This window comes from Sturnus vulgaris, unplaced genomic scaffold, assembly GCF_052056855.1.
Source record: "Sturnus vulgaris isolate bStuVul1 unplaced genomic scaffold, bStuVul1.hap1 Scaffold_85, whole genome shotgun sequence".
NCBI lineage: Eukaryota > Metazoa > Chordata > Aves > Passeriformes > Sturnidae > Sturnus > Sturnus vulgaris.
This window is the reverse complement of record NW_028276736.1, coordinates 1,292,933-1,317,968: the sequence shown is the minus strand read 5'-3', so window position 1 is coordinate 1,317,968 and position 25,036 is coordinate 1,292,933. Positions and strand designations below refer to the sequence as shown.

Sequence of the window (25,036 nt, the reverse complement as noted above, 5' to 3'; positions counted from 1 at the left end):
AAGGTACCTATTATTAAAATTTTAGTAATAGTTTTTTGTTTATACTAATATTGTTCTGTATTTTTCTTACTTCTATATTTATGTAAAAAAATCTATACATTTTTAGCAAGCAAACAAGATTTTGGTCATTGGTTCTAAGTAACACTATTCCCATCATTAATTAATTCATTAATTGACCACTATTGGGTATTGATTCCTCCCTCTTTATGTTTATAAGTCCTATTTTTACTCCTTTAGTGCTGTTTTTTTTAAATCATTTTCTCAGACAGGGTAAAAGGGGCCACTCTGGGGGAGCCGGGTGGGAATTCGATGCGGCACTGAGGGATTCTGATGGACACTTCGGGATCCGGGCGGCCACTTGGGAGGCTCTAACGGGGCTCTCTGGGGCGCGGGGATTCATGGGAGTTGTAGGCACAGGTATAACACGGTTCAATGGAGCTGAGGAGCACCATGGGAGTTGTAGGCGCAGCTCCAAAGTGTCTCGGTGAGGCATGGGGCATGCCCGGAGATGACCTCACAACTGCAATGGCACGCTACGGGCACCGCGAAGCATGATGGGAGCTGTAGTCCCGGAGGTCTCGGTGTTTGGGGGCCCGGGAAGGCATTTCGGGGACTCTTTTCCATCCGAGCCCCGATTTGAGGTCCTCAGGAGAGAACGTGAACGGTTCGGGAGCACTCTGGGGGAACTTGGGGAGCTCTAACCGGGCTCTTTAGGGCGCAGGGAAGGGCAGGAGTTTTAGGCGCCAGATTATGTAATGTGAAATTCAGAAGCCGCCGGGGATGAGAGGAGATGAATTCCCAGAAATGACTGTAACGGGAATCTGTGGGGTTGGGAGCATTCAGGGGATCTGGGGATGCTTTTAGGGGGTCCAGAATGGGTGCTGTGGAGGCACTTCAGAATCCTGGAGGATCTGGGGGACACTTAAGGGACATGTGGGGACGGATACCGGGGTTCTGTGGGGCGTGGGGCATGACGGGCGTTGTAGTCCCAGCTCCAATGGGGTTCTATCGGTCCGCGGGGCATGATGGGAGTTATAGGCAAAAAGAAAAGATGGCGCTGACACCAGGCAGCGCCCCTAAGCCTCGATCCCCGGCGCTGATTGTTTGCAGGCAACGATGGGCAGAGGCGGGAGGAGCCCATTCAACCCCTCCAGTCCCTCCCAGTACAGCCCAGTTCATCCCCAGGACAGCCCAGTACACCCCAGTGCCCCTCCAGCCCTCCTTGTACACTTGAGTTCATTCCTATTCCCTTCCAGTTCCCCCCAGTGTCATGCATAGTATGCCTCAGTGTCCCCCAGTCTTCCCAACACTGTTCTTCCCAGTGTGATAAATGTGATTCGTGCTAATTAAACTGTAACTATATTAACAAAGTTGTATTTAGATCAATAGAAGACAATTGTTACAGAGTGAGGGGGGAAATGGGTTAGACAGGACACAGGACATCTTCCAGATGTTGGGAGTCGAAGAAAGAGGTTGGAAGAAAGTCAAACAAGAATAGTAGAAGGACGTAGGTCTGACAAGCAGCATCCAGAAATAGAAAGTTTTGACCTTGAAATGGGCCAAAATGGGATGATTCCAAGCATGGGACTCAATTAAAGTCTTGTTATGGAAAACATCTGCTCAGTCACACAGTGCACCTGAGCTACCTGCAGGTCACACCTCGGTCACTGATGAAGATGATGAGCCTTCATCGGAAATAAGACCCTCAAAAGGATGAGAGACCCCCTAACCCATTATAGAGCATGCACCGTACACACAGTGACGGAGATTTTAGGAATAGAAGGTAGGAGGAGTTTTCTAGAACCTTCTGTAGCCTACAGTATATAAGTGGGATTGTTAGCCTGGATGCTTTGGTACGTGAGGAATGGGAGCCACTCCCTGTACCCCCGGTCAGTTTTGCTTCTGCTTTATACGAACCTCAATTATACTAAATTACTTACTGCCAAATTTTGTATATTCTGAAATATATGCTCTTTGATTGTATTCATCTCCAATACTTTAATTGTCATCTCCAATACTTTGATTGTATTCCTTTTATTACTATTTAAAAATTTACTATTAAATTTAATCTTGTTGCTTGATAAATTGGAAAAATAGAACATCATTCATAACACCAGGTAAGCAGTGGTGGTCGAATAAACGTCCTTATCCCAATTCACAAACTCTCCGGAGACAGTCAGTCTCACAGATAACCGTCTGGTCCTTGTAGATAACCACCAGTGAAATCTGGAAGTCTGGTCCTTGAGATTGGCAGCAGTGATCAAACAAAGGCAGGAAGGGCTATCGGGAAGACTGATATTGCAAGCTGGTAGTCCATGCAGCTTACTTGGAAAACATAACATAGCATAATATAACAAGGTGATTTTAAACAGAACTATTTAATCATATCATTTCTTTTATCTAGTGTCCATGCTTCAGTTCAGAGCTTAGTATTCTGGTTTATACAAGCCCCAATGCTTTTGTGATTAACACGGATCTTTTATGGATGGTCCCAGGATGGAGGCAGAGGGGATGGAGCCGGCTGGGGTGGAGAAGGATGCCCCGAGAGTGGAGGGGGATGGGGATGGAGGCGGGGGAGATGAGGGTGGAGGCGGGCACGGCCCGGGAGCGGATCCTGGCGGCGGCTCCTCCTCCCGGGGCAGCGCGGGCGGATGATCCTGGGGAGCGGCCGCGGGGTGCGGGACGGGACCGGGAGAACGGGGGGATAGCGGGGAACGGGGGGATAGCGGGGATTGGGGGGATAGCGGGGATTGAGGGGATAGCGGGGATTGGGGGGATAGCGGGGAACGGGGGGATAGCGGGGAACGGGGGGATAGCGGGGAACGGGGGGGATAGCGGGGATTGGGGGGATAGCGGGGATTGGGGGGGATAGCGGGGATTGGGGGGATAGCGGGGAACGGGGGGGATAGCGGGGATTGGGGGGAAAACGGGGAACGGGGGGATAGCGGGGATTGGGGGGGATAGCGGGGATTGGGGGGATAGCGGGGATTGGGGGGATAGCGGGGAACGGGGGGATAGCGGGGATTGGGGGGGATAGCGGGGATTGGGGGGAAAACGGGGAACGGGGGGATAGCGGGGATTGGGGGGGGGATAGCGGGGATTGGGGGGATAGCGGGGATTGGGGGGATAGCGGGGATTGGGGGGATAGCGGGGAACGGGGGGGATAGCGGGGAACGGGGGGATAGCGGGGAACGGGGGGGATCCTCTGTGTGGGTGCCGGTGCCGGGGCTGTGGAAGGAAGGGGAGGAGGAGGAGGAGGAGGCGCTGGCCGGCCCGGGATGAGCGCTGGCATGTATTATCTGAGGCGAGCTGATGTCTCTCACCGCTTTAGCTCTAGAATTACTCTGAGGCCCGGCCATCCCTCCCTCCCTCCCTCCCTCCCTCCGGCAGCGCAGCTTTTGCCCGCGGTGCCATCGAGTCCCCGGGCCGGGCTCTGAGCCCGGAGCTCTGCTCAGGCCGGCCCTAAAGCCGCAATGTTTTGTGCTTCCCGCAGGTGTGTGGTTAAAGCCGGGACATTCCAGGCCCGGTGCCTGATGCAGCGTTTTGGAGAGTGCCCAGAGCTGCAGGTGCCAGTGGCACAGGTGAGGTTTGGGGTGACCCAGGCGCTCCCAAGGCTTTGGATGTGCAGCCCCTGGGAAAGCTCCCTGGGCCTGTGCTGGGCTCCTGTCAGCTCCCCAGGCATGGGTTTGTGGGCAGGGAAAGGAAAGGAGCCAGGGCCTCGTGTTCATCTGGGTCCTTTTGTATCTAAAGTCCAGATTTGGCTTCTGGTGCTCTATTTTCTACTGCAATTTAAACATTCTGTTTTTAATAAAACTATTTTTGGTGTCCTTTTCGTGTCCCTGGAGACACAATGGTCATCGTGTGGGGAGGAGGGAGAGCTCAGGAAGGAGAAAGGATGGGGGAAAGGTGCTTGTAATTTTACTTCTCAATATCCTCTGATTTTTTGGGCAATAACTTCAGGTCATTCTCCTCCATGGAGTGTGTTTGGCCAGTGATCAGGGCGAGGTTTCTCCCCGTTCTTATCCCAGGGCAGGAGCCTTTCAGCGTGGGCTCTGTGCCACTGGGTGGCCTCGTGGTTTTCTGTCTCTTGTGATCGCTGTGTGCATCTCCAGGGAGGCAAACGAGGCCATGCTGAGCCTCGAGATGCAAAATGTTCCCATTTGCCAGGGAAATGTTCGTGTTGGCCAGGCTGGGAACATCTCAGCATGTCCAGGGCCGGTGAGGGATGGGGTCCAGCACTCCAAGTGACGCTGGGACCAGAACCACAAGGACCATTTGGAGCCACACTTGACCCTGGGGATGACCTTGACCTCAGCCTGACGCTGCTTCACCCCAGGACAGGAGAGCCACCATCAGCTTTTATTACCCACCCATAAAAGCTTCACCTTTGAACCTCCCCAAATCCCATCTGGGACCCCCCCAGGGGACCCCCCCAAACTCTGGGACCCCCCTCCAGCCCCCTCAGCCACGCTGTGGCCGCAGCTTCATCTCAGTGAAGGGGATGGAGACGTTGAAGCCTTTCCAGGGGAACCAGTGGATGCCCTGTGGGGGAGCTGGGGGGTCAGAACCCTTGGAGAGTTCCAGAGACCCCCATAAATCCCCATAGAGACCCCACAGTCGCTCCCCAGATTCCTATGGGCACTCATGGACCCTTAGGGATCCCCATAGAACCCCAGAGACCACAGAGATCCCCACAGGCCCTACAGGACCACACAGGCCCTATAGATCCCACAGACCCTTTTTCCACAGGGCCCTATGGAACCCTATGGACTCCCACAGACCCCTATGGACCCTCAGAGAACCCCATGGACCCTCCCAAAGATTCCCTCATACACCCCCAGACCCCTCCATAGTCCTATAGCCCACCCTAGACCTCCCCTAGTCCCCTTAAAATACCCAAAGCCCCTTGCAAAGCCCCCCCAGATCCCCTCCAGACTCCCCCAAAATCTCCTCCAGACTCCCCCACATCTCCTCCAGACCCCACAAATCCCCCCCATATTTCCCCATACCCCCTTAAATCCCTCCCAGACCCCCCGAAATCCCCCCCAGACCCCCCCAATCCCCCACCCCGTGCCCCCCCCCGGCCCAGGTGGGTACCTGGTTGTCCCGGGGGTCCCGTAGAGCCCGTTCAGGTTGGCACAGTGGCAGTTTCGGTACCACCAGGCTCCCCCGGAGGCCCCGGGGTGGGGGGGTGGTGGGGGCGGCCCGAGGGGTCCCGAGGGTCCCGGGAGTCCCGGTCCCGTGTGGAGAAGGGGCTGCCCGAGTGGTAGGAGAGGGCATCTCCTGTGGGGGGACATGTCAGGGACCCCCAAACTCAGCAGGAGCCACCAAAACCCACCCGAAACCCCAATACCCCCAGGGACCCCCAAACCCACCAGGGACCCCACAGACCCCTGTCAGCCAGTGAACCCCAAACCCCCAGGGATCCCAAATCCCATCAGGACTCCACAGAATTCCCCAAATACCCCATGGACCCCAAAACCCACCGGGACCCCACAGACCCCTGTCAGCCAGAGAACCCCAAAACCCCCAAGGATCCCAAATTCCAGCAGGACCTCACAAAATTCCCCAACACCCCAGGGACCCCCAAACCCACCAGGGACTCCCAAAACAACCCAGGGACCCCCAAACCCACCAGGAACCACCAAAACTCAGCAGAAACCCCAAAATACCCCAAGGACCCCGAAACTTATCAGGCACCCCGAAATCCACCAGAAACCCCAAAACCACCAGGGACCCCCAGGGACCCCAAAACCCACCAGCGACCCCACAGTCCTCTGCCATCCAGTGAACCCCCAAACCCCCCATGGATCCCAAATCCCATCAGGACTCCCAAAAATTCCACCCCAAACCCCCCCAGAACCCCCCCCGGCCCCGGCGGTGCCGCTGAACGCTCCCACGCGGAGCCGGTACCGCTCCTGGGCGCTGCCCACGGCCAAGTCGCGATAGATCGCCAAGGCCGAGTCGCGACCGGCCCGCAGCTCCACGCGCAGCTCCGTGGGGGTCGCGGCCGTCGGCTCGTGCAGCGCCTCGTTCCCTGCACCCCAAAAATCCTCCGGTACCCCCAGGACTCCTGCGGGGTCCCCTCGAGATCCCCCGTCCCCCCCCCAGTGCTCTCCCTGAAATATTGGGGACCCCCAAACTGCTGGGGACCCCAAAAATGCCCCATGAACTCCTGGAGACCCCCCAAATCCTTCCCGGACCCCCAAACCAGATCTGAATATTTGGGGGAGACCCCAAACTCCTGGAGACCCTAAAAGTGAACTCCTGGAGACCCCCCCTCAAATCCTTCCCGGAACCCAAAACCGGATCTGAATGTTGGGGACCCCAGAAGTGTCCCCTGATCTCCTGGAGACCCCCCAAATACTTCCCGGACCCCAAAACCAGATCTGAATATTTGGGGGGACCCTCCCTGGATCCTACGAGTTCCCCTCTCGGACCCCTGGGGATCCCCCAAATTTTGGGGTCCCACCGAGCACCCCCTGCTGCCGCCCCAGGCTCTCCTCAAAATTCCCCCAAACCCTGGCAGTGCCTCCCAGTCCCCCCAGATATTTTTATAGGTCCCCCCCAAAATCCCCAGGGCCCCCCGGCCGAGCCAGAATTCGCCGCTGACGTTGCCGAAGCCGCGGGCGTACGAGTCCCACCCCCTCCAAAACCCCAAAACCCCTCTGATCCCCCAAACCCCAATTTCCATCCCATAAACCCTAGAGAACCCCTCCAGTCCCTTCCAGTGCCCCCCAGTCCCCTCCCAGTGCCTTTCCAGCACCCCTCAACCTCTCCAATGCCCTCCAACACCCCCTGCGGGACCCCCCCAATTACCCCAAACCCCCTCATTTCCCCCCCATAAACCCTGTAGAGCCCCCACCCCCTCCCAGTATCCCAAAGTTCCCTCTCAGTGCCCCCCAGCACCCCTCAACCTCCCCGACACCCCCTGCAGGACCCCCAAGTGCCCCCAAACCCCCTCAGGACGCCCCAGTTGCCCCCAAACCCCCTAATTTCCCCCCCCAAAAACGCCATAAATCCTCCTCTAAACGCCTGTAGGACCCCCCAGCATTGCTCCCAGTGCTCCCAGTGCTCCCAGTGCTCCCAGTCGCACCAGGCAGCCGCCACCGTCCGTGTCCATGTCACAGAAGACGCGGAGGGGCCGGGCCGGGTCCCCCCCGAGGAAGATGAGGGTGTCCCGGGAGGGTCCCGGCCCGTTCCGCTGCTCCTCGGCGCAGTCCCGGGGATGGGGGTGCGGGAGTGGGGCTGGGGGGAGCATTGGGGTCACCTCAGACACCCCAAAAAGTTTCTGGGAATTCAGGGGTGACCCCTCCCCAAAGTGACACAGGCATCCCCCAATGCCTCCATTCGAAATTTGGGGGTCTGGGTGACACCCCCAGGATCTGACACCCCCCCTCAGATGATCCAGGGGTGGAGCTGTCCCCCCAAAATACACAGATCTCCCAAAAAAGCACCCAGGGGTACAGCTGTCCCCCCTCAAAGGACACAGACCCCCCAAAAAAGGGCCCCAAATAACCCCCAAATGACTCCCAAAATCCCAAATAACTCCCAGAAACCCCAAATAACCCCCAAACCCCCAAAATAACCCTCCAATCACTCCATAAACCCCAAATATCCCCCAAATAACCCCAAATAATCCCAAATTAACCCCCCAAACCACCCCAAAAACCCAAATAACCCTAAATAACCCTAAATAACCCCCAAATACCCCCCAGTTCCCCAAATAACCCTACCCCCATTTTTGGGGGTCCAGGTGCCCCTCCCTCCCCCATAGCTCCCCCCACTCACGAGTGTCAAAGGAGGCCTCCAGGGGGGCACTTTTGGGGTGTCCCCCTCGGCCCCACAGCCGCACCCCATAGCGCCCCGCGGGCTCCAGCCCCCAGAGCTGCTGCGATGTCGCCTCGGGGGGCAGCCACAGGGTCTGGGGGGGCACGGGGGGTTTTGGGGTACCCGAATGGGGACAGCAGGGTCCCCAGGGGGGGTATTGGGGTCTCAAAGGGATTATTGGGGTCCCCCACAGCTGTATTGGGGTGCCATTACCCAAGCAGGGTAATGGGATACCCCGAGGTGTTATTGGGGTTCCCAGGGGGGTATTGGGGTCCCCCAGAGCTGTATTGGGGTTCCCAGAGGGTCACTGGGGTCCCCCAAGGAGATATTGGGGTACCAAAGGAGGGTAATGGGATACCCCGAGGTGTTACTGGGGTCCCAAGCAGATATTGGGGGACACCCGGGGGTTTTTAGGTTCCTTTTGGGGGGTCGTTACCTGCTGGGCCCCCCCGGGGGGGCCGTACTCCAGCTCGTAGCCATCGGGGGGGCCCGGGGGGGTCCCAGTGCAGCCGGGCACTGCGGGGTCACAGCGAGCCCACCCACAGGGTCCCTGGGCCACCTGGGGAAGGACACACTGCTGACATCTACAGCAGCCCCAAATCCCCTTCTGATACCCCAAAAATCACTGTGGTCACCCCAAACCCCCCACCCCCACACCCCAAACCCTCCCATGGGCCCCCCAGCCCTGCCCTCACACCGTGCCCGATGGACATGGCCCAACTCCCCCAAATTTTCCCCCAAAGACCCCCCCAGTCACCCTCAGCCCCCAGTTTCCCCCAATGCCTGCCAGACCTGTTTCCTCCAGGACCTCCCAGTCCCCTGAATTCTTCCCAGTTTCCCCCAGTCCTCTCCAGTCCCCAACTCCACCCCAATTCCCCCCTGACTCAGTTTCCCCTCATTCTCCAATTTCCCCCCCATTCCCAGTTCGCCTCGATCTCCACCAGTCCCTTCAGTCCCCAGTTCCCTCCAGTTCCTCCCAGTTACCCCCAGGCCTCAGAGCCCTCAGTTGCCATCAGTTCACCCCAGTCTCCTGTTTCCCCCAGTTCTCCAAACCTCCCAGTTATCCCCAGTTCCTCCAGTTCCCCCAGTCCCCAGTTCCCTCCAGTTCCTCCCAGGCCCAGTTCCCCCAGTTTCCCAAACCCCCCAGTTGTCCCAAGTTGTCCCCAATTCCTCCAGTTCCCCCAGTTCTCCTGCCAGTTGCTCCCAGTGCTACATTGCCCCTAATCTCCAGTTCCCCCAGTCCTCTGGCTACCCCCAGCTCCCAGTTTTGCCCAGTTCTCCCAAGTACCCTCAGCCCCAGTTGCTCCCAGTCCCCCTCTAATCCCACTGTTCTCCCTGGTCCCTGAGCTGTCCCAATCCCCCCAAAACTGTTCCCAGTCACCCCAATAACGAATCCCTCATATTCCTCCAGTTTCCACAAGTCCCTCCCAGTTCACCCCCAGTACCCCCCAAATCCTCCCCAGTGCCCAGTTTCCCCCAGTCTTTGCCAGTCCTCAGCTCCACCCCAGTTTGCCCCAGTTTGCCCCAGTTCCACGCAGTTTCACCCAGGCCCCACATGACCCCAGACCCCATTTCCAACCTGTCCCCCTTAGCTTATCCCAGTTCCTCCCAGTCCCCAGGTGATCAGAGTCCCTCCAGGAGTTACACTCCCCCAAATCTCCACTCCCCTCCAATCCCTGCTCTCACTTTCCCCTGAATCCCCAAGTCCTCAGTGCCCTCCGAGCTGCCCCTGGGCCCCACTCCCAGCCCTGTCCCCACTCCACCTCCATTCCCAGAGGGGTCCTGGGGGAATCCCCGCAGCCCCTCACCAGTGGTGGCCTCACTGGAGACGTGGTCGCTCCTTTTGCCTCCCCTCAGCCCATAGAGGTGGAAGCGGTACCGGCGGGACGGGGACAGCCCCGGCACCGTCACCGAGCGGGACTCGCCATCGATGGGCAGGGCCTGGGGCTGGCCCTGGGCATCCCGGTACTGCAGCACAAAGGAGTCAAAGGAGCCCTCAGGGATGTTCCACTGCAGCCCCACAGAGTTGGGGCTGCCACTGGAGACCTTCAGCTCTCCCAGCACTGCCTGTGTCAAGGGGGCCTCAGATGGAGGGGCCTCAGTTTGGGGATGTGCAGTTTGGAGAACGTCAGCTCTGGGGGCCTCAGTTGAGGTGTCCATTGAGGGTGAGGGCAGATCCTCGGGGTCGGCTGCAGCAACAACAGAGAGGGGACACTGACGGGTGTGGGCATTGGTATGTCCATCCATTTGTCCATCCATCATCCACCCAACTATCCATTATCCATCATGCACCATCTCCTCCCAGTCCCTTCTCACCATTCCCTCCTCACCCATCACTGAGCACCCAATGAGCCCAGCCCATCCAATCAACCACTGACTCTTCCATGGACTTACTGACCAGCATCTGCCATCATCCACCATCTTCATCATCATCATAATCAACATTATCCATCATCCTGATTTCTCCAATATCCACCATCATCCATCCATCCATCCATCCATCCATCCATCCATCCATCATCCAGCCATCCATCCATCCATCATCCATCCATCCATCCATCCATCCATCCATCCATCCATCCATCATCCATCCATCATCCATCCATCATCCATCCATCTGTCCATCCATCCATCCATCCATCCATCCACTCATCCATCCAATCCATATCCATCCATTCCTTCAATCATGTGTCTTTCCATGAAACTTTTGGTTCAACTGCATCTTTTCCTCCTCCATCCATTGGATCATCCAACCATCAAATGACTGATCTGATCCTCAAAACCACCGATAAACTGCCCCAAACCCATCATCCATCCATCCATCCATCCATCCATCCATCCATCCATCCATCCATCCTCCATCCACTGTCCATCCACTGCCATTCCATTGTCCATCCATCATCCATTGTTCATCCATCTTCCATCACCCATCATCATCATCCATCCATCTGTCTTGGGGTGACTGTATGATGCCTGTATCTCCAAATCGTCTGTTCTGTTGGTGTTGAATATTAAATTCTGCAACTTTAAGACTGGTTCCAGGAGTGAAAGGGCAGGGGGGGAAAGAAGAAGTGCAGAGTTTGTTATCAGAGACTGCACGGGCTCCCCCACATTCCTGCTCACAGACTGTGTTGTCTGCAGTGGACAGAGATAGAGAGAGCTCTCCTTTGCTCTTGGTTAGTTTTCTGGCTAGCTGAGGCAGACAAACTCCCCAGATTGTTTTTGGTTTTTTTTTTTCCTTTTTATTTTTACCTGGAACTATTTGAACCTGCTCTGGACTGAAAATGCAGAAGATCACCGGGAGCTCACACCTGTGGCCCACCAGGCCTGGCCTGGGCATTCCCCAGCACAGGAGGGACTGAGAACAGACTGAGTGAGCTGGGCAGCCACGGAAAGAACTCTTCTAAATCTGCCATCTCCTCGGAACGGCGAGAGGTTTTGCTGTTTGATATTGTTCATTGTTGTGCTGGGAGGTGTGTTGCCTGTTGAATAAACAGTTTTCTTTTTTTCCACTTCTCTCCATTTTTTTTCCTTTTTCCTAGAGGGACCTCATTCAGAAGTTTCCTCCCAGATTTGTACTAAACCAGGACAGGGGGAAATGAAACAAAATTTTGGGCTTTTTCCCACCAAAAATTGGGAATTTTCAGCCCTGAAATTGGCACTTTTAACCCAAAACCTTTTGGACATCAGGTCTACACATTACAATGAATTGAGGTTTTCTTGGAAGTCTTTAAAATCAATGGAGATTTTTAGGGACACCAGGTCTAGCCAAATAAATGTAACAGGGATTTAGGGACACCAGGTCTACCCTATTGAAGTGAAAAAGGGTTTTGGAACACCAGGTCTATCCATTAAAGTCAATGGGCATTTTGCAGAAATTTGGGGCTAAAATGGGGAAATTTGGGTAAATTTGAGGGAAATATTGGGCTGAATTCTGGGAATTTCTGCATAAGGATTGCAGTGCTGACACTCTGGAAGTCTTGGATGAATTCCTGGAAACCAATCCGGAATCCCTGATCCAATACCTGTGGCCTGGGGTGGAGCTGTTGCCTCCAGATAAGCCGAAAAATCTCAGTTTTCAGCCCAAAGTGAGGGAATTCTGAGTCTAAAAGTGGGATTTTTAGCACCAAGAATTTTGAGACATCAGGTTTACACACTGAAATCAATGGGGATTTAAGACACCAGGTCTACCCATTCAACCCAGCAGAGCCACCACCTTCCACTTTAGGCAAGGAGGGACTGGAAAATTTTGGGAATGCCGTGAAATTGTGGGAATTTTTCCTGTGAATGCCTCACCTTCCTTCAGCCTTTCAGGGGGCAGCATCCCAGCCTCACCCTTCCCAGAGCTCCTGGCAGGCACCAGCAGACGGTGGTGCCAGATGGAGAAGTTGGAGATGGCACAGCTCAGCAGGGCTCTGGCAAAGGTCAGCTTGGCCTCGGGGTCCTGCCTGGCTGCCAGCTCCCACTGTGTTCCCAGGCCTGGACTGGGAGGGCACCAGTATAAACCAGTAAGCACTGGGAGCCACCCTCGAGCTCCTGAGGCCTGTGGCAGCAGCTCCCAGAATAAACCAGTAAGGGTAAATGCACCTGCTCTCAGTGTGATCTAGAGGCTCTCAGTGTGGTCTGGGGGCTCCCAGGTTTATACTGGGAGGGCACCAGTATAAACCAGTAATGCCTCATGCACACAAACCCAGTCTCAGTGCAATCTCGAGGCTCCCAGTGCAGTCTCAGTGCTCCCAGGATTATACTGGTTGATCCCCAGGACCACATCCCAATCTAAACCAGTATAACCCAGTATAAACCAGTGACCCCCAGGACCACATCTGTAGAAGTCGGTCCGGAGTTTCCCTCATTTGCCTCACGACCATTGCAAGAAGACCCCGAGGCCCCCCACCCGATTGTGGCCTGGCCAAGGTGGATGCTTGCCAAGGGACTGTGTGCAGGTGCTCGCTGTGCTCCATGGTACACTGCTCTCGAGCAGGCACTAGCTGGAGCAGCAGGTTCTGTACACCTGTTTATTGCAGCAACCCTCACAATGGTCCATCAATCTCCCTACTCCTTGGCCAGAGGCCACTTGCTTTGGAGAAGGACTATAAAAGAGTGACCCTCTGGGGAAGACTCCTGAGATCTCCCCACGGATGAAGACTCATCTCTTGGCTGGCCCGTGAGGACGCCCGTCTCGTCTGTTGGTAGCTCTTTTCCCATTCCCCTCTTTTTCTCTCTATACTTTGTTTCCTGTATCTTCCCCTCTATTGCAACTGAGTTGTTGGCATTCAATAAAAATGCTTTGCTGTGAATAAACTGATTTTGTCCCCCACTGTTTGCCTTTTTGCACCTCTGAGATCAAACGAACCATCATGACCCCCGCCCTGTATTAACAGCGGATCGTGACAACATCCCAGTATAACCCAGTGCAACCCAGCAACCCCCAGCACCCAATCCCAGTAAAAAACAGTTCAACCCAGTAACCCCAGTAACTCCAAGCACCCCCAGCACCCCATCCCAGTATAAGCCAGCGCAACCCAGTATAACTCACAGTTCAAACCAGTTCCCTCCCATTAACCCCCCAGTTCAAACCAGTGACTCTCCAGTATAAACCAGTAAAGCCCAGTGACCTCCCAGTGACCTCCCAGTATAAACCTGTATAAATCAGTGACCTCCCAGTCCCCCCAATCCCCTCCCAGTTTGTCCCAGTCCATCTCAATCCCTCCCAGTACACACTAGTCCCAAAACAGCTAAAAACCAGTATAAACCAGTACAAACCAGTATAAGCCACTACAAAAATCACCCTTCAACCCAGAGTTCTCCCTCTTCTTAACCCTTGAATCCCATCCCAGTTCCTCCCAATCCCCCCCAGTCCCCTTCCAGTACAAACCAGTACCCCCAGGAAGGCGTCCGTGGCCTCCCAGTACTGCCTCAGTTTCTCCTCCCGCTGCCGGTGCAGGGCTGGTTCCATGAGTTTCCATTCCATCAGGATGATCTCCTGCATTCCATGAGGCCCTGCAGTGTCACTGGGGAGCCTTTGTTCCATGTGTTCCCATTGTGACACAATGGTCTCCAGCGCTCTGTGAGGCTGAGCCCTGAAACTGTGGACACTTGGTTCCATGAGATTCCCTGTTGTCACTGCCAGGAGAATCCACAAACACCAGAGGTTTATGTCCAAAAAGGAGACAGAGCAGTCCTTCAACTTTATTTGAATAAAGGGAGAGAGTTCACCAGGGCACAATCCCCTGGGGTTTTGTCTCTCCAGGTTTCAGAGGGCGCAGCCTCCTTTTATCCTGAACTCCCGGCTGCACGTTGCCCTCTTCCTTTCCCCACTGGCCGAGGCACTAGGAAGGTAAAGCCTTCCTGAACATCCTGCCCCATAACCCTCTTGAACCTGGCATTTCCCCCCAAAGTTCAGGAGTTCAGCCTTGTGCAGAGCCTTGTCTGTGTCAGGAGCCAAGCTGGCTGGGCCCGGTAACAAACCTGCTGCCCAAAGTCAGTAGAAATGTTACAACCCATTTCAAACCCCTTAACACCCATCCCTGCACCCACCACATGAATTGGAAAGACATGAGCACACATCTTTCCTCTCACATTGATGGTTCCTGTGCTGGTGACAGTCTGTTAAACCCAGCCTTCAGCCTGAGCTCTCTGCTGTTGCAGTTCCATGCACAGAGGTTGTTGTCTCTCAGCCCTTCCATGGGCAGGCCGGTGTTCAGCCATCTCCAGGACAGCAGGGCCCCAGCCCACGTCACTGTGCCCTGGGGAGACAAAAACCATCACTCCAAATGTCCCCTTCTCCTTCTTCCCAGGCATTTGGGCCTGCCAGTGGGGTTTGCTGCTGGGTCCCACAGGGAGAAGGAGACCCCTGTGACACTGTGGGGCACATGGAACCAAACATCCATTGTGACACTACAGAACCTCACAGATCCAAGAGTGCATGGTGACACTGCAAGGCCTCAGGGAGCTGAGGGTGTCCAAAGGTCTAAAGCAGTTCATGCGTGGCTCAGCCTTGAGAAGAGAAACCTCCTTGGGGGCAGCTTGGGCTTGGCACACAATTAAGAAGGGCGGTTTTTGTAATGGGGAAACTCAGGAGTTTTAGATTCCTTCAGAAAAAGAAAAGGAAGAAAACCATCTCTTTTCCTGAGTGCAGGCAGTTCTCCAAGCAAAGCAGGTCCCAGGTGAGTGAGGACAGACAGGCTGGGGTTGGGCAATGTGGAGCAAGGTTGTGCACACTGGCTCAAGACACAGCTTCTGTGAGCAGGCCAGACCTCCTGAGGAGAGACCCTGCATCAACATCAATCACAGAATGCTGCAATCACCTCTGCTCTAAAGAGAACAGTAATAAAATACACCCTTCAAAATAGGAATGGATATTTCTTAGAATCTCTTGGAAATATTTCTCCATAACTGGATTTGAAAATCTTCCTAATGAATGGCACCAGACCCGAGGGAAATCAAAGCAGAGCCATGGTTTGTCAGGACTTGCTTGATCCCAATCAGCCCCGGGGTGCATTTGGTGCTGAGCCTTGAACCTCAGGGCCTGAGAGGAGATTGCAGAAACCTTTCCAGGAGTCAAAGTCAAAAGAAAGCCCCAAAGTGTGTCAAAGCATTAATGGGTCGCACTGAGGTCCATCCCCAACACAGGCTCCTCATGGACTCCTTGGAGGAGAGAACTCAGAGACCTCTCAGAGACTCAGAGAGGAAAGGAAAATCCAAAGTACCTTTAAAACCTTGAGTATCTCAAAGTATTAATGAGCCCCACTGAGTGTCAATACAAAGCTCTCAAGGGACTAATTAAAGCAGATAATTGAGGGCATCACTGCATAAACTACTAAAAGAATTGGTGTAAAAAGGGAAACTCCAAGTACCTTAAAAAACTGAGTACCTTGAAGCATTAATGAGCTCCACTGAGTATCATTACTGACAAAGCCTCTCAAGGGACTAATTAAAGCAGATAATTGGAGGCCAGGATTGCACAAATATCTCAGATACTCCAAGGCAAAAGCAAAACCCAAAGTGCTCTGAAAAACCTGCAGTTTCTGGGAGCATGAAGGAGCCCCCAGGGCCATTCCTGACCAAGGCTCCCCAGGGACTCGTCCCAGCAGATCCCTGAGGCCACTGGGATGTGGGGGGATGCTGAGGGCAGGACAAGGGATGCCAGTGGCCAGCCTTGCTGGGGCTGTGCCAGGAGGCCCCAGTGGCTCAGGACAAGGTGTCTCCTCCCAGCCCTTGGTGGCACAGACCCTGCTGTGCCCCAGGGCACCAAGACTTGGCTTCTCTTTGTCCCCACCTGTCATCTCTGCCTCCAATTTCCTGCTCTAACTGGAAATAGGGAACACTTTCTCAGTCATGTCTCACAGTGGGACCCATTAAAACTTCAAGAAACTTCAGTATTTTAATTTAAATTTTAGTTCTTGAAAAGTTTTTTGAACACTCTCTCAGGGAATGATTATAATGTAAAGCGAACTAAAGCCTCAAGAGATTCATTAAAGTCCTTGTGCTGTGTCTGTGCTGCTGAGCTGGGCCGGGCTCCTGGCACAGAGGCAGCTCCCAAGGTAAACCAAGAGAAGCTTCAAAAAGACATTTCTGCTGAGGAGCAGCTCCTCTGCCAGCCCAGCAGGGCTGAGGGCACTGCCTGCAGGCACTGAGGGCACAGGAGCCAGGCACAGACAGGCTCAAGGCAATCAGGACTGGGAAGACATTGAGCTGAGACTGCACTTGGGGAAACATCTTCACAGCCCTGGACATGGTGAGTGTGTGGGTGCAGGGCAATGTCCCCTGTGCTCCTGGAGACATCTCCTGGAGCCAGCACAGCCCACAGCCTGGGGATGTGTCAGGAGGACTCTCCCAGTTTCTCTGAGGCACAGCAGGAGGAGGAGGAGGAGGAGGAGGAGGAGGAGGAGGAGGAGGAGGAGGAGGAGGAGGAGGAGGAGGGGGAGGAGGAGGAGGAGGAGGAGGAGGAGGAGGATGTGCTGCAGAGCGGGGCTGCCCTGGGCACCGTCAGAGGGACAGGGCAGGACGACTCCTGCTGCCAGGGACGGCTGCAGGGGCTGAAGCTGGGGCTGCAGCCAGGGCTGCCCAGGGCTGTCCTGCAGAGCAGCTCCTGCAGCCCTCAGGGCTCTTGGCCAGCCCAGCCCATGTGCCACCTGCCAGGGACAGCTCTCAGCCTGCCTGGCAGCTCCCCATGGGCTGTGGGGAGAAGTTGGAGGTGCAAGGAGCCACCCCCATCAGGGCAGATTCCTCCTGCTGTGGAGATGGTGCTGCATGGCCAGGGCTGCTCTCAGCTTTCTCCTCAAGGCAAGGCAAAGGGGCTGTCAGGTGTGTCTGTGTCACTGACACTCCTGCACTGTCCCCCTGGGCATCAGCACATCTGCCTCCCATCTCCCTCACAAAGTGCCTCCTCACCCTCCTGTGCCTACAGACAGCAGCAGCAGCCCCCTGGCTTGCAGCATCTCAGTTTGTGTGAGCTGCCCTTAAGGCCCTGCTGGCAGGGAGATGGCCCTGGGCAGTGCCCTGTGCTGGGAGGGGTGTGCAGGGCAGAGCTGAGCCCCCCGGGCTGGGCTGGGCTCTGGCAGCACTGGAAGGGGACAAGGTTTGGATAGAGAGAAACAGCTCCCAGTAGGCAGAACTGCAGGCAGCAGAGAGCCAGACCAACATTTGGTATGCCTCTCTCTCTTGATCAGAATAGGGCAAAAAAGAGTTTAGGGAAAAGTGTTTTGAAATTTGAGCCTTCAAAAAGGCTATTTTAATTTTCCAGCACATTTGAAGTGCAATCACCTTGAATTAAAGGGAGGTATTATAAGCAAAGGGCAGCTGTATGGGATCAGGTCAGACTGCACTGTGTCAAATGTAGCCTTGTTTTCCCTCTGGACTCCTCAGCATTCATACTGAGAAAAATGCTGACAATGAGGCAGTAACTCAGCAGCAGAAACTCAAATTCAAAAATAAAAGTTTTTAGTGAAGTTCCCCCACAGGAAGAGAAGCAGTTTTGAGAGGATTCCTATCTGAATTGTACAGGATTGTCTCAAGGAAATGTCTCTCAGCATATCAATGTGTTCTTTAAACAGCCCACAATGCCCAGAGAGAGGAAATGTCCAACAGCAGCTCCATCAGCCACTTCTTCCTGCTGCCATTGGCAGACACGCGGCAGCTGCAGCTCCTGCACTTCTGCCTCTTCCTGGCCATCTCCCTGGCTGCCCTCCTGGCCAACGGCCTCATCATCAGCGCCGTAGCCTGCGGCCACCACCTGCACACCCCCATGTTCTTCTTCCTGCTCAACCTGGCCCTCAGTGACCTGGGCTCCATCTGCACCACTGTCCCCAAAGCCATGCACAATTCCCTCTGGGACACCAGACACATCTCCTACTCTGGATGTGCTGCACAGGTGTTTTTCTTTCTGTTCTTCATGTCAGCAGAGTATTATCTCCTGACCATCATGTGCTACGACCGCTACGTGTCCATCTGCAAACCCCTGCACTACGGGACCCTCCTGGGCAGCAGAGCTTGTGCCCACATGGCAGCAGCTGCCTGGGCCAGTGGCTTTCTCAATGCTCTGCTGCACACAGCCAATACATTTTCCCTGCCCCTGTGCCACGGAAATGCCCTTGGCCAGTTCTTCTGTGAAATCCCACACATCCTCAAGCTCTCCTGTTCACACTCATACCTCAGGAAATTTGCAGTTTCTGCATTCACTAGCTCCTTAGCAGTCATCTGTTTTGTGTTCATGGTTTTTTCCTATGTGCAGATCTTCAGGGCTGTGCTGAGGATCCCCTCTGAGCAGGGACGGCACAAAGCCTTTGCCACCTGCCTCCCTCACCTGGCTGTGGTCTCCCTGTTTCTCAGCACTGCAGTGTTTGCCTACCTGAAGCCCCCCACCATCTCCTCCCCATCCCTGGATCTGGCAGTGTCAGTTCTGTACTCAGTGGTGTCTCCCGCTCTGAATCCCCTCATCTACAGCCTGAGGAACCAGGAGCTCAAGGCTGCAGTGTGGAGAATGATGACTGGATGGTTTAACAAAGAGTAAACTCCTTGCCAATTTCTACAAATCACTTGCAATAAAGTCATCTTCGACAGAACTTGTTTGGTTTGGTGGGTGAATTTTTCGTTTCTATCACTTGCCTTAGTATTTTATTATATTCCACAAAGAAATGTCATTTTTTGTGCATTATTCCATTTTGTTTCTTCACATGTTTTTTGCAGACCCACATAGTGTCACTAAGAGGCTGCCATCTCAGTGACTTTAAATTAATTCAAGGATCTCTCTCCCAGTAAAGTTTTCTCCAGAGATGCCCCTTTTGTTCCCTTCTCTGGAGCTGCAGCAGCAATGTCTGTGTGCAGAGCTGGGGCAGATCAGTGCTGGCACAGCAGCTGTGCCCAGCAGCAGCAGCAGCACTTGGTGTTGCCAGTGCTGCTCCCGTGCCACTGCCCCACTGCCCTCCTGGCCCTCGTGTTGCTGCAGGGCCTGAGTGCTCTCGGGGCCGGGCACAGCCCTGGGGGTGGCAGTGCCGGGGCTGCAGCAGGGACAGGCCATGGGCACTGCTGGGGCAGCGCTGACGCCTCAGGCCAGGGCCTGGGGGCTCCAGGCTCCTTGGCCAGGCTCTCTCCACAACCGTTGGCCAGCCCAATGCTGAGCACAGAAAAGCCCCGGGAGCAGCCCCAGGCTGGCCGTGGGCAGGCTGGGGGCAAACAGCATGGCTGGTGCTCTGCAAGCTCCCTGCAAGGGGGACACCCTGGCAAGGAGCAGCAGAGCAGGGGCTGATCCATCCCCACTGTGCTGGACACCCCAGGGCAGCGTCCCAGAGCGTCCTCATGCACCTGCCAACAACATCCCCCCTCTGCAGCCCTGGCCTCTCCCCCAGCTCACACAGGAGCCGCATCCTTGCAGGCACACACACGGCAGCACTGGCTCAGGAGCCCCTGTTTGCATTGCACACAGCAGGCTCAGCACCCCCATGGTGCTACTGTGGGGACATGGAGCTGAGTGAGCACAAATGCCATCAGCCCCTGGGGCCAGCAAGGGCTGGGAGACGGCAGGGAAACCACTTGGGTTTGTTGTGGCCTCTGAAGTCAGCCAGAAAGTTTGTTCCCATCAGCTGTGAGTTTTCTGTCCCACTGCAAATGTTGCCCGGGCTGCCTGGCAGCCACCCCCAAACTGCCCTGAGCATTTCCTTGGCTTCACCTTTGCTTTCTTTACTCCTTCCTGATCCAGCTTTCTTCCCCTTGCCCTTTCTGGTCGCATCCCCTACAAACAGCCCATCCCTGTTTGCCCTTTCCTCTCTGGCCTCACTCCCTATTTCTGGTCCCATATTGCCACCATGGGAAGATCCCTTGGGGAGCAGGATCATCCTCCAAGTGCTTCAGGAATTGTCTGCAGTGTCCTGCAGTGCCTCGTGCTGCTCCCTTGCCAGAGGCACCACAGGCCGGGGGGCACATCTGGGCTGCTGTGTCTGGGTGTGGGGCTCCCTGTTGTGGGCAATGAGGAGGGGCTGGAGAGGCTCTGCAGGACTGACAGGATGGGCTTTGGGGCTGTGTGGAGAAGCTGAGGGACCTGGGCTGCTGGACCTTGTGAAGAGGAGGCCCAGGGCTCATCCTGCAACTGCTCCAAGGGTGGTTTCAGAGAATCACAGAATCAGCCAGGCTGGAAAAGAGTTTGTAAATCGTCGAGTCCAACCTGTGCTCTGACACCACCTTGTTCCCCCTGAACCTCCTCTTCTCCAGGGTAAACATCCCCAGCTCCCTCAATAACTCCTCACATTACTTGTGTTCCAGACCCCTCACCAGCCTTGGTGCCCTTCTCTGGACACACTCCAGACCCTCCATGTCCTTCCTAAATTGGGGGCCCAGAACTGGACACAGCACTCGAGGTGCTGCCCAACCAGTGCTGAGCACAGGAGAAGAATCACTGCCCTGCTCCTGCTGGCCACACCTTTCCTGATGCAAGCCAGGAGCCATTGGCCTTCTTGGCCACCTGGGCACACTGCTGGCTCATGGCCAGCCTGCTGTCCATCTGTGCCCCCAGGTCCCTTTTCTCTTGGCCACTGTCCAGTCACTCTGTCCCCAGCCTGTAGCGCTGCAGGGATGGTTGTTGGTAAAGTTCAGGGCCCAGCACTTGGACTGGTTATACTCAACCTTATTGGATTTGGGCCCTGGATCTAGCTTGTCCAGGTCCCTCTGCAGAGCCCTCCTACCCTCCAGCACATCCACACTCACACCCAGCTTGGTGCCATCTGCACATTTGCTGATGGTGCACTCAATGCCCTCATCCAGATCATCAATGCAGATATTGAAATCCACGCTGGCTGCCTCTGATCCCTCAGCCATCCTGGAGGTGCCCTGTGATGGCACTCAAGGTGATCTGTTCCATCACCTCACCAGGCACCCAGGTCAGGCTGACAGGCCTGCACTTCCCCACATCCTCCTTCCAGCCCTTCTTGGGCATGGGCTCACATTGGCACCTCCAGTCCTCTGGCACCTCCCTGCTGAGCCAGCACTGATGAGAAATGATGGAGAGCAGCTTGGGGAGCTCATCCAGCAGCTCCCTCATCCTCCTAGGATGGATCCCATCTGTTCCCAGAGACACCAGTGAGCATCTGAGTGGCTCAGCAGGTCTCCAGCTGCTTCCTCCTGGATTTCAGGGGGTCTGTTCTGCTCCCTGTCCCCATCTACCAGCTCAGGAGAACACTTGTCCTGGGGACAACTTGTCTTATGGTTGAAAACTGAGGCAAAGTATGGGTTGAGTACCTTGCCTTTTTCTAGTCTTTGTTACCCATATCCACCCTAAGATGGAATAATGGTTCTCCTTACTCCTACTTTGGCCATTAATGTATTGAGAAAATAATTTTTGTTATCCTTCACAGAACTGGTCAGTTTAAGTCCTAATTGAAGTTTCACCTCCCAACTTTTTTTTTGCATGCTGTAACAATATCCATTAATATTTCCTGAGTTACCTGCCCCTTGGTCAAAAGGTGATGCACCTTCTTTTTTCCTTGAGTTTCTGGAAAAAGCTCCATGCCCAGCCAGGCCAGTCATTTTTTCCTCGCTAGCTCACTTTTGGCACAGAGGTACAGGCTGCTCCTGCTCCTTCAAGATTTATTTCTCGAAGTGTGTCCATCCTTGGATCCCTTGGATCCTGTCCATTCCTTTGTTTTTAAGGGCAGCTTCCCCTAAAAAAATCAGTACCTGATTCAGTTATCCCCAAATCTTCATCCTGAAAAGGCCAGTCTACTATCCATAATTCCAGTGTAGAAGTTTTGTTGATGCCCCTCTTTCTCTCACAGAATATTGAAAACTCGATTATTTCATGGTCACTCTACCCCAGGCAGCTTCTGACCACCACTTCTCCCGCCAGCCCTTCTCTGTTTGTGAACAGCAGGAGACAGAGCTTCCCTTGGGAGTGCCAGTGTTACCAAAAATTCAGCAAAATAAACAACTCCTTAACACCAATGTAGCATTAAAAAGCAGCATTCTTTATTTGGCTGGATACACAAGGGGACAGCTCCTCCCAAAGCCGTGCATGGTGAGTACAGGAAAGCTTCTGTTTATATTCTGTATTTTGCAGACTTATTCATTGACTGTCCTGGACTAAACACACAAATGATAATCATTTGCCCACAATCATGAACATATTTCCCCTCCCCTTTACCCATGGGTTCTTCTGTCCTGGGGGTCTCTCTGCTGGTCCCTGGTGGTCGTGGACCCCAATGTTCCAGTTCAGCCTGGCTGAGCTGGCAGGACACTGAGGCTGGGGAACTTCCAGTTCCCCTCCTCACACAAGGGGCATTGTGCAGGTTCCAGAGGCCAGTGGTTTTGGAGAACAGGAATTGTGTTAGCTCAGCTGGGGTGGGCAATTTATCATCTGGGAACATGAGGTCACAGAGTGGCTTATGGCATCATAGACTGGGTTATGAGAGGTCATTGAACAGCTATGACATCATAGGCTGGCTGTGTGACATCACAGAGCTGACTGTGACATCACAGGGCAGAAGTCTGACATCACAGAGCAGGCTGTGACATCACTGGGCTGCTTTGTGACATCACAGCAGGGGCTGTGTGAGGTCACTCTGCCCCAGCCCCCCCTCACAGTTGCCCCAGACAAGTCCAATGCTGTTCATGCCCAGCAGGGTCCCCTGTCCCCCGGGATCCCCCTGCTCCACCTGGAGCCACAGCCTCCCCCAAGGATGTTCCACAAATCAACCCCAGAGCCTGACACGGGGACAAGGGGCCAGGGCTGTGTGACCAGGACATCAAGGACGTGGATTATCCAGGTCACTGGGGCCTGGTTTGGGTTGCCCAGGGCAGGAAAGATGTCTGGCAGCTGGAGCAGGGTGAGGGAAGGGCCTCCAAGGTGGGGCTGGAGCCCTTTGGCTGTGAGGAGAGGCTGAGGGAGCTGGGCTTGTCCAGCCTGGAGCAGGGAAGGCTGAGGGGCTCCTCATGCCAGCAAGGACAGGAGGAGTTTAAATGACTCAGGCTGGTTTCAGCATTTCCTCAACATCAAAAGCAGCTTGACTTCCCTTCCTCCATCTATCAGTGAAAGCTTTATAAATAGAACATTTTTCATGTTGTTTTAACCACACTCCAGGCAGAGCATCCTGATGCAACAACTTGATTGTGTTTATATCTATCACAGCATAACCTGCGCCTAAAATCGATTTTCTACAGAAATCCCCTGTGGATGGTGGATGTCTCAGATGCTGCTGGGATGTCTCACATTGTTCAGGGAAGAGTTTCAAGGTTTATTAAATTTCATGATGTTTACATTTTCATGTTAGCAGTGAAGAGAATCCTTTTCTTGCCTTTCAAGTTCTACCAGCTCCTGACCTCAAAAGCACAGAAACCTGATGAGGCAGTGGGGATCAGGAAAGGGCAGAGCCAGGGATTTGGGGTGGTTGTGAGCCCAGGGCAGGAGCCAGCCCTTGGCCTTGCTGAACCTCATCCAATTGTCCTGGGCCCATGGCTCCAGCCTGTCCAGATCCCTCTGCAGAGCTTCCTGCCCTGCAGCACAGCCACACTCCCACCCAGCTTGGCCTCACCTGGACACTGACTCAGGGTGCCCTCCATGGCCTTGTCCAGATCAGCAAGAAAGAGATTTCACTGCCCTGGCCCCAATCCTGAGCCCTGGGGACACCCCTGGATGTGACTCCATTGCCCAGAACTCCTTGGCCTGGACTTCTGTTCTTTAATGGAGCTGTGCCTGGCTTTATTTTATTTGCTGACAAGAAATGAACATCCCTCTGTGTCTCGGGCAGCTCCTTCTCCAAGGAAAGCAGGTGGGAGTTGGTGCCAAGGAGCTGAAAGCTGCAGGCACAGCCTGGAGGGGAGGGAGCTCAGATTTGCACAAGGCTGCTCTGAGTGCCAGAGGTTGGATGGGGGAAATGGTGGGGTGTGGGTAGGGACAGAGTGTGACTGTTTGTCAGCCATAAAGATTCTTGACTTTCATATTTTTTCATACTGCATTAGGAGGTGCTTGGGATCAATATCAACTAGAGATTGCTGGTATCAGTGTATAGACTAGAGAAGAATCAACAGGAAAATAAAAGATAGTCTGTCATTCTTTTTTAAATGTAATGGATTCATTTTCAGTGTGGAATGTGGCTATGAAAGCCCTGCCTGGGCTGTGCCAAGCAGGACAGACAAGCCCTGACCCCATCTCTTGGGAACGTGGACCGGTGGCCTCACAGGATGCTCGTGGCTGTCCCCAAGCATTGGAATCTGGGGTGGGAATGGTGAGGGCAGGAGAGCATCAGGAGCCCTCCAGAGCTCTGTGGGGTGGGAGAGGAGGTCACCAGCCCTGGGGCTGGAAGGAAATGGTGTCTTCTCATGGGCCTCAGTGGGAGGGACAGCAGCCACAGCCAGGGGACACAAATCTCATTGCTGCTGGCAGGGGGGGTCCCAGCCCCCCAAGGCCTTTGGTCACCCCCAGTGCAGCTCTCTGAGCCTGGCCTAGGCCTGTGCTGGTTGCCTGACAGACTATACCTGATGCCTTTAGTTTTAAGTTTTCCTGTTCTCCTTGGATGTGCTTTTCTGATGTGCTAGGCTGAGGAAGACAAAACAGTCCTGTTCTAGTTAAGAACTCAAGGACAGTTTCTCCAAACTTCAGGCCCTAAGCACAAACAACATGGAAACGTGGAGGGTGAGTTCATGCAATTGAACCAAAACCTATAAAAGTGTAAGATTTTGTGACCAATTCCTCCTTTCCTTCCATCTTGGAGCCATCTGGGCA

General features: G+C 54.5%; 2 protein-coding genes and 1 non-coding gene across 3 annotated transcripts in view; all 3 read left to right on the top strand.

Annotated features, from left to right (window-relative positions):
* Positions 1–25,036, top strand: part of LOC148217360 (olfactory receptor 14A16-like) — a 470,135-nt gene that overhangs the window by 223,658 nt on the left and 221,441 nt on the right. The gene's annotated exons all lie outside the window — the stretch shown is intronic.
* On the top strand, positions 1,052–18,893 carry LOC148217367 (olfactory receptor 14J1-like). The gene is made up of 2 exons (XM_088158702.1): positions 1,052–1,110; positions 18,043–18,893. Exons 1-2 carry the CDS (start codon positions 1,052–1,054, stop codon positions 18,839–18,841), a joined length of 858 nt encoding a protein of 285 aa, XP_088014828.1. The 3' UTR covers positions 18,842–18,893.
* Positions 3,271–3,354, top strand: LOC148217368 (small nucleolar RNA SNORD45). Its single transcript, XR_015801079.1, has one exon. It is a non-coding gene; the product is annotated as a small nucleolar RNA SNORD45 (small nucleolar RNA).